At 43.4% G+C, this 9481-nt stretch overlaps 1 protein-coding gene across 1 annotated transcript; it reads right to left on the minus strand.

Annotated features, from left to right (window-relative positions):
- Positions 1–735: 735 nt before the first annotated feature.
- DGKE (diacylglycerol kinase epsilon) lies at positions 736–8457 on the minus strand (the record flags this gene model as incomplete). The annotated part of the gene is made up of 11 exons (XM_080356394.1): positions 736–1149; positions 1450–1561; positions 1940–2067; positions 2565–2636; positions 2985–3098; positions 3238–3289; positions 3582–3739; positions 4559–4702; positions 5622–5741; positions 6205–6364; positions 8000–8457. The coding sequence occupies 11 exons, from the start codon at positions 8455–8457 to the stop codon at positions 958–960; spliced, it is 1710 nt and encodes a 569-aa protein (XP_080212520.1). The 3' UTR covers positions 736–957.
- Positions 8458–9481: the final 1024 nt, after the last annotated feature.

Here is a 9481-nt window from a genome sequence, read left to right on the forward strand (position 1 = left end):
AAAGGGCTGATGCTCAGCTACCCTAAGCCTGCGTAACACCACTGGGCTGAGTCAAGGCACGCGGCTTCACTCCCAAAGTGTGTCCCCGAGGCGCCCAACACCTGCCCAGGGCAACCAGCACGCTCAGTGATACCGACACGTTGGTCATTTTAGAACTGTGGCCTAAACGACGATGAAACACAGAACACGTAAATCCTCTCAACGCACCTATTTGCTAAACAAACAAGGGCTCTCTTATCTCATTCCCGTGTTCAGGAAGCATCTATAATTTAACAACAAAAAGTCAGAGCATTTTAAAATCAGTAGTTCACATTCGACAGGATCAGTTACACTACGACTATTTTTCAATCTGCAGATATTCGAGTCTACTCTTAACTGGAGTGTTGAATCTTTTTTTCTTTTCCAAAGGAAGAAAACTGCCAGTAGTCAGTATGAAACACAGAACAAAAAGGATTTTCAGTCAGAACACATGCAAAGATTCCCAAGTATTCTCCTCTTACCCATAGATTAACTAGGCTACAGTGGTGCTCTACCAAATCGCATTTGTTGCCAAGGAAAAACAAGCAAGCATTAGAACACTGACATCGTCATGCTGTTCACAGCTAAATAACATCCACTAGAAAAGCTGTGAGCTTCAGTGCATGGTAACACAGAACCAGAAGAACTGGCCAAACTGAAACCAGACCCTGTAACGACCAGTTCTCAGAACTGGGGGCAATGGGGAGCTGCAAAGAGCAGCCCTAGAAGGGCTGGGCATCGCCACCAATCTGAAAGGCAAAACAGTTGTGGTAATTCAGCTATGATCATTTTCATGAACGTGAAAGCATGGCTTTTTCCTCAGCTCCAGTTCATTCACAGGTATGAACCTTACGGCATGAACATTAATCTAGATTAGGTGTCCTCAGTGTTTTCAATGAGCTGAAGGTCACCGCTGTATGATGTGAAATTCCACCAAATCTATACATCTTCATCCGTCTGTTCTCTCAAATGATCTTGCTCAGACATACTGGAAGCTTCGTCATCTGTTTGTTCACCCGAGTGATACAACATCAGTGCGTGTGTCTTATGAGTGATGGTAACGGTGCAGGGCCCCTGTGCCCACGGCTCTCCATCCACCTGCATCGGCATCTTGGAACTCTTCAAGATCAGCTGGTATTAAATAGAAGAACACATAATCATGGCAGTTCAAAGCAGCTCTCAAGATACTTTTTACAACTACAATATACTGATGCTGCACGTTTTCATCCTGGCAAGGGAAAAACTTAGCATAGAATTATTTGCACTCATAGGCCACCAACCACAGCAACAGGACTGTGAATTATGACATAATTTTTATGAAGCGGGATAAACATCTAAGCTCAACTGCAAACTGCAGCTTCAGATCACACAATTGAGTGCTTGAGACTCTGTACTGTGTATTAAAAAACCAGGTTCACAACCACCACTTACCCTGACTGTGTGTGCCTGCCCCAGGCGAACAGGATTTGCCAATTTCACCTGAATCTGTGCGCAGTGGAAAGAACCATGAACGCCAACAACCTCCAGAAGTCCATCATCATGTCTACATATTGAGAAAGGAGACTCTTTTAGCTATGCTCATGAGCTCTAGAATACCTGTCCAAATATTACAGAGTCCTTTTATGGCTATTTCTAAAGAGAAGGCAAACATTACACTACAACTATGTTTGAACTATCTATTTGTGCTAGACAACAAACAGCAAAAGAAGCCACACAAAAATGCACATGCGGAGCAATACACTGGCTGGTAACACCCCAGCTGCCTTCTGGGCATGACAGATATACGATTAGGAGAATCTGAGCCTACGTCACAAGGAGTCCTGTGGCTTTCAGACAGGGCTGGCTACATAAGCAGAGCCTGCTGGACGGAATTGCTTACACTACAAGAACTGTTAAAGAAAGAAAAATACACACTGTTTACCTTGCCAAGGGATAAGGTTCGTCACCCATTCCTTCCCAGAGCCTACAGCCACCTCCCCAGTATCCAATATTCAGGACAATGATGCCTTCCAAACTGGGCAACTCGATTCTCTCGCCATCCAACTCTAGCTTTAAAAGACAAACAGAAGTTAATTACTGTGGATCAAATTCAGTACTTCCACATAAGCTAGTTCTCTTTATGCATTTAATAGGCTTCCACTTGAAGAAAAACTGGCACTGTACAAACAGAACATTTTCTTTTCATATCTTAAAAAATGACTTCTGATTTCACAAGATACCCTCAGCTGCACCCAATTTCTGCTAACAGAGAAAAGTAAAAGGAACTCTCATTTACATGAGTCGCTGGTGCTAAGGCAAATCTTGTCTGAATATCAGGACTTGAACTTGTACAACTGAGTCAAGGCCAGAAAAAAATTAGGGATTTTCAGTAAGCTCAAAGACATGAATTCCATGGAGTAAGTTCAGCTAGCAAAAGGAACATCAAAAATACTCCTTATACAAATATCATATAAATGTAAACTGCAAAGCTTTTCCCCTTTTCTTTCACAAGGTAAATTTTTACAGTCCACTGATTGTCCAGACAATAAGCAAGTTAAAAAACTTACCTCAACCTTTTTGTTAAGATCTTTACATTCTTGTACTAGGCAGTCTTTGGTTCCATAAAAAAAATAAACAGCCTATTAAAAGCAAAAAAATCAGCGAGAAAAACACTGTTAAAGACAATACATATGAAGACTATTTGTAATATTCATGCACAGCTACGGTTCTGCTAACTTTATTGAAAATTCATATGCAACATATTTGCACGTCCTTCAACCAAGCTTTCTTCAGGAGACAGGCTACAATTTGCATAAGAAACTCGCTTTCCCCTTTAAAAAGAAATAGGCAATGGCCTTAGTCCATTAAGTTTCAAAGCAAATGAGACATTCTAAACAAAAATTGAACAAACAGCATATTATATAAGCAAACAAGCAGAGCCTCAAGTCAACCGCTAAAAGGAGAAAACATCACTTCATGAAACACACCTTATTAATAATTCTGCTGGAAAACAGAGAGGGAGTCTTCTCACGATGAGAATGAAAATTTAAAGCCATGAGAGCATCAGGTCCTATAGAAAAGTAGTTGTTCATTGTGAACACCTGTAAGACAGAACTGCTAGTTATGGTCGTACCAGATATCATTAGGATTTAAAAGTCACAGTGTTTAATGGGAAGTAGATAAGCAGAAAAGTATAAACAGATATTCCACAGAATCTATATTTACACTTGCAAACCATACCTTTGGTTTCCTTAGGTTGTAGTATCCTTTGTTTGTTACTTGTACCTTCCACCTGAAAAACAACAGCCATTACTTAGTCTCATGACAGACTGTTCTCACTTACTATCAAAGCCGTAGTTGGGAATCTCACATCTATACTGGGATCAAGACCAAAGATTCACGTTAAGTTATGAAAGAGTTAAGCCTTGTAAAACAACTAAATAAAGACTAATGTTGGACCTCTGTTCTTTTGCAGTTCTCTCCAGCAATACTTGTGTTTCTTCACAGACACTGCTGCAACTAGGTATCAGTAGAGCTACAGTAGCACTTGGTTCTATAGAATTTCTCTTCTCACTGTTTCTTACCTGTCTAGTTTGATTCCATCTGCCTCCATGACATTTCGTAAGATTTGTTCTACAGGGACTTCTCCAGCGTAACCGGCACCCCAGCCCAGTGTATTAGACAGGTCGTTACCTGTTCCCAGAGGTAAAATTGCAACTTGTGGAATATAACGTTCTTGCCCCTAGGATACACAAACACTGCATATTAGCTCCTTCTGTAGAGCTTGTTTTCTCCATTTTATCTCCAAACATTCAGGTTAGATAAATATCATTAATCTTCATAGCAGCTTGTTACATAGAGCAGAATGATAGAGCTGGCAACAGCATTTATTTAACTCCGACGACTCAATCTGAATACTTGGAAACAAAGAAGAACCCAGATTTTATCAACTACATGGTTGATGTCTGGGGGACAATATATCAAGTGTCCAAGACCAAGTAACCATATACTCATATTCATCAACCTTTATGGTTAGTTTGCTGCATTTCTACTTCATCAGCACACAAAAATCTTCAGAGAAGCTCAGTTGGACTATGCATGAAGCTGTTACAATGGCTTTCAATTACAACATTTCATATATTAACAAGAAAAATACAGCAAAAATAAAAACACTGAAGTATACAGAGTAACTTTCTTCATCACTAGAGAAAAAGTTTATTAGGTAAAGCGCTAAAGCCTTAATTCTTGTTTTCTCAGGAGTTCTTAGTAGTACCCTGTAAATTGGAATATCTTCCATTTCAAATCAACAATAAGCACACAGCTTCCTTCTCTGCCTACTGCTAACAGGCGAGGCTGTAGACCGATAGATTCTTTAGAGTATATGACAAGGATCAGAAGCAAATTACTGCACCCCCAACATGAATAAGCAATTCTGCAAGTATTTCTCTGTAGGATTACTCAGGAAGATGAAAACAATAAATGCAGGCAAGAGATTAGGTGCAGCACTTCAGCGGCAAAACTCATTTCACCATAAGACATCTCTCAATTTAAACCACAATACCTTTATCTTCATTTCATCGATTGCATCCAGGACCCAGCCGACTGTGCCATCCCCACCGCAGACGAGAACCCTGACGGCGTTGCAAGGCAGCAAGGTACAGAGCTGGAGTGCTTTAGCAGGTGTGATGTTGCTGAGATCAAACACCTAGAAGAAAGGAAGGAAAATAGGCAGCTTCATAAGCTCTCAGAACACAAATTGGGATTTGCCTCACAGAGAAGCAACTTCTTGAAGTTCATTCTAAGGCAAAACAAATATTCTCCATTTACAAGGTTCCATTAGCAAATCAGCTGTTCGGACTTTTATGAGCAGGATTTGTTTTCCCAAATTCACAATAGAGCTCTGGCTCCTTCCTTAGGAATGAATGCCATTGATAAACCGAGCTGAGAGCCCTAAGAAAAGTCTGTATCTAGAGGCATTATGATGAATTCGGTAAAGACAAAGGACTTCAGATAAAAGTTATTTTTAAATACTCAGTATACAAGGAGCTTTATTCTTTAAAGCCTCATTGGGATGCATTTAAAACAAACACATCATGATCTCTGTTAGGCTGTGTTCTAAGGCTGAGTTTTGAACTCCAAAGGAAGAGTATTAAGGTGCAGCCAGGAAATCCAAGGAACAGCTGCCTCATGTAAACATCCTGTGCCAGCCCAGTGCATTTTAAAGGGAAAGCGACAGCACAAAACAGCAACTGTAAACACTGACATTTGCACAAGTAAAGATTTAAACAAAAACAGGGTTCAAATTGAGATGATCTAAAGGCTTCATTTTCTAAAAATTGTACACTGTTTCAAGAGCCAGGTACTTATCATTAACAGAATTACTGCAGGTATTACCATAAATAGAAAACGGGATCAATATTAGAACCATAACAAACCTGGGGGTGGGAGGAGCTTCTGCACCTTTGGTCTTCCTATATAAAGTTATTCTTTCTACAAGAACAAACTGCATGAATTTGTTTCCTTTACTGTTCTTCCACAAGATCCCACTGGTGTTGTGTAAGCAAAGTGGTGCTTATTCTAATTTAAACTTTTATTTTATTATAGTGGCTTTTCAGTGTAAATACCTGAACAGGGTTCAGCAGAATTTTAAATTCTCCCAGTAAAGTTTCACCCATGTTGTTTCCACTACGAGTATTAGCCAGTATGATTATTGGCATCCAGTGTTTTCTGCAGTAAGGTACTACCTGCAAAAGAGCGACAGTAAGTCACACAAATGCTTCACATTTTAGAATGTTTAGAGCCTTATTTTCAAAGCCTGTCCTCTCTAAGCACTGAAGAAGTTACCAGTTAGTCTGAAGCAGTCAAAATAGAAACAACTTCTGACACACCAAGGGTAAAGATTTCCATTCCACAGTGCCGAGGACAACAAACACTACCAGGTTACGAACACAGTAGTAGAAAAAACACAAAACATTCACGAAAGTGTCTGCTCATGCTTCAACTACCATGTTAGTAAAGTGACAAACATCTCTGAAATAACATTGCAAATACTTCACACATATTGAAACAGACTAGAGTTAGACCAAGGGTTGGACTCGATGATCTCTGAGGTCGTTTCCAACCCAGTCTAACCTGATAATGGTCTGAGTTAAAGCTTTAATTTTTTTTTTTAATGTATCATAAACCCAAGAAGAAGTAGACACTTACATTTTCATAATTGGTTCTTTTGTCTTTGCGCATCTGGTTGATTGTAGACAAATAGTACGGTGGAATAATTAAGTCTCTGAATTCTCCAAATGTACACTCCTCAGTCTTCAAACCGTGCACCATGCATTCATCATGTACAGTGCACTGGCACCACACACACCTGCAAAAAAGACCAAAAACCATGAAAAAAAATCCTCGAACAACCGGCACATCTATTTCACTTCTTTTTTTTTTTTTAAGATAGACATTCTAAATATAACTGATGTTTACATGCACCATCGTAAGTAATATTTTAAACATAGAGGGAAAATGATGCATTCCCTACAGAAAATTACATAACACAGTCATGCGCCTGCAAGTCTAGAAAAGTATTTGAATTCTATGGTAAAAACCCAACAGTTTTAAACTAATTCTATTCTTTTTAATTCCCAAAACGGGTGCTATAAATATCCTCTTGCATTGCCTACAATATAAACAGTTACACTGAAAGTTTGTATGAGAAACTGAACTCCTATGCATCCTTTAAGAACACAAACACTAGAGCTCAATTTAATAAAGGGTTACTAATGACATTAGTTAATAAATTTCTTAAGACCGATAATGCCCATTTAAGTCTGAAACCTAAAACATCAGACGGTACCGTACGGGGCTGATGGGATTTTGTTATGCAAAACTGCTCAGCTTTTTGACCTAGTCTAAAAACTGTCCTAGAAAATGGACCAGAACAAGAGGAAATACTGCACTATCCACTGCCCGCCTCTGCAGGATGTTAATCCTCGCTCGCTACGTCCAAAGCCTTGGTTTAAGCAGCTGTGAAAGCTATTTTTGGAGTCCTTTTGACTAATCCGCACACAACTACTTGATACTTGCCCTGTACTGTGACTTTCTTCTTTGCCTCTCCTTCCTCCTCTCTTTGCCTACAAAACCCTCTCCTTCCCTCCTCTCCTGCACACATCCTCTCTCGCTGTTTGGTTTCTGATAGTACACCCATCTACATTGTAATTCTGTTTACTTACCAAGCAATTTGACAGTATCACACAGAAGCAAAGCAAAAGCTGCCAGAAATATGACATTTTTTTAGAAGGTCGAAGCAGCACTCACACTGCACCCAGGAGTTAAACCACCAGCACTATATTTTAGCATAACATGCACTATGTGTCATGCTGACGACTTTGCTATCAGCCTTGCTGATGACAGATAAACCCACTCAACAGTTCCTTGAAATGTTTAACGCTCTTACTGCAACCTTTAACAATAATTATGTTACAGTCACTTTTAAAACTTCACATTGGCTTTTTCAAAGTATCTTTAATAATTAACTTAAACCAGCTATAGGACAGTTGTTTTTTCTAGTTCTGCTGAGCAGATGCCCATTTTGCAGAGACACATGTACATTCTGGTGCTCTGAATTGCAAGTGTGCCACTCAATTGCTCAGGCTATCCACTGTACAAATGACAAGTGCGTTAGAACCTTTTTAAGGTCACCCCCATAAACATAAACTGTCTTGGACACAGAGAACCTTTTGTAGGCAATTATACTGTAGCTAGCACATTATGCTCAAGTAATGCAAATACAAGAACCAGGTGACATGACATGCAATGCCATACTCTTAATTTGACTCAAATTTCCCATAAGCCTCCATTTTAATTTTAGGCTCTTTAAAGCTGTTTTTTTAAAACAATTTGGCTATTGCAGGATCTTCTTTAGCGTAACGTGTTCCAACAACCCTGTAGAAAATACAATACTGATCCGGCACTGTACTTTCTCGCACAAAGCCAACTTCCCATGCCGTACCTGTAGTCGCAGAGCTTGGGCTGCGTGCCGCACTGTTGTTTGCACATCATACAGCAGCTGCAGAGCGGGACGTTGCCTCTGATCCAGTGGTGCGGCATCGAGCTGTGGGCTCCACCGTTGCCCCTCATCATGATCTCCTTGCAGTGAAAGAGCTGGTCGGCCTTCTTGAGGCATCCCTCGCTGACACGCAGGCCGCAGCAGTTGCAGAAGGCGCCCTGAAGGATGTGCTGGGCGCACACGCAGCAGTAGGAGGGCTGGCTGAAGAGGTCTGTGTAGTGCCAGTCGTGCTTGCTCTTGCGAAAGATGTCTCGGATCAACACCTGCCGCCGGGACCGCTGGAAGCTGCACCACAAGGTGATGAGCACGGGCAGGATCACAGCGCACAGGGTCCAAAACACCAAACTCCAGTCCGCGACGACTGAGGAGGGGTTGTCGCTTCTGCTCCCCGTCCCTTCCATTCCTCAGCAGCTCGGCCTGGCCGGCCTAACCCCTCAGAGCAGCCGGGCAGACGGCGGGGCGAGCCCCGGAATGGCCCCAAAGCGTAAGGAGCCAACGCGCAGCTTCGTGAAACATCTTTTAATCCCTTATTAGTGCTAAGCACCTACTTGCCCCCACATCCACCGACCAGCAGCAGGGCTCCAGGGCTGCCCAGCTGCGAGCGGCTCCTCTGCCGCCCGCCCGGGCCCAGCGCAAGGCCGGCCGGTGCGGGTCTCCAAACGGCCGGGCCCTTCTCCCGCCCGCTCCCCAGGCGGGAGCCGCCACACGGCTGCGGCTGCCCCCACAGCCCCGCTCCCAGCCAGGCCTCTCTGCGAGGTGGGGCACGGCCAGAGCACCGCGCCAAGGCCCGGCCCCCCTCGGGCCGCCCGCCCTCGCTCCGCACCCGCTGCCCGCTCCGCGCTTCCCGCTCCGCGGCTCCCGGCGGCTCCTTCCCCGGGGCCGCCGCCGCCTGCGCTGCGCCGAGCAACGGCCGCCGGGGATGCGCGGGGCGGCGGAAGCGGAAGCGGGGAGGGCGGTTGCCAGGAAACGGGCGGGTTCGCCGCCAGCTGGTCGGGGCTCCGCGCTTGTCGCCAGCGGCTCCGGGGCCGCGGCACGGCGGGGCGAAGGGGCGTGAGCGGCGGGCTGCGCAGGTGGCTGCGGGCTCGGTTGTCGTAGTTGTTCATTTGTTAGCCCCCCATGAACGCGTTTCCCTCCATAATTTCGTTCTGTCCTGACAAGTTATACATTTCCCCCCCTGTAGCAGTTCTGAAAATAAATACTTGCTGCTCTTCGAAACCACAGGTTTTTGCACTTTCAAAACAATCCCTTGAACAACTACACAAAGCCGCACAGTATATCACATCTCCTGTTGGTGACTTAAAACACATGCTAAAAAACGCAAATACGCCACAGTTTGACATCACTCAGGTTTGCAACAAAAGCCCCACAAGCGGCCGTACAAGCCCCACAACTGCCCAAACACCGAACGGCCGCGTTCCCGTCACC

Source organism: Nesoenas mayeri (assembly GCF_963082525.1).
Source record: "Nesoenas mayeri genome assembly, chromosome: 19".
Lineage (NCBI taxonomy): Eukaryota > Metazoa > Chordata > Aves > Columbiformes > Columbidae > Nesoenas > Nesoenas mayeri.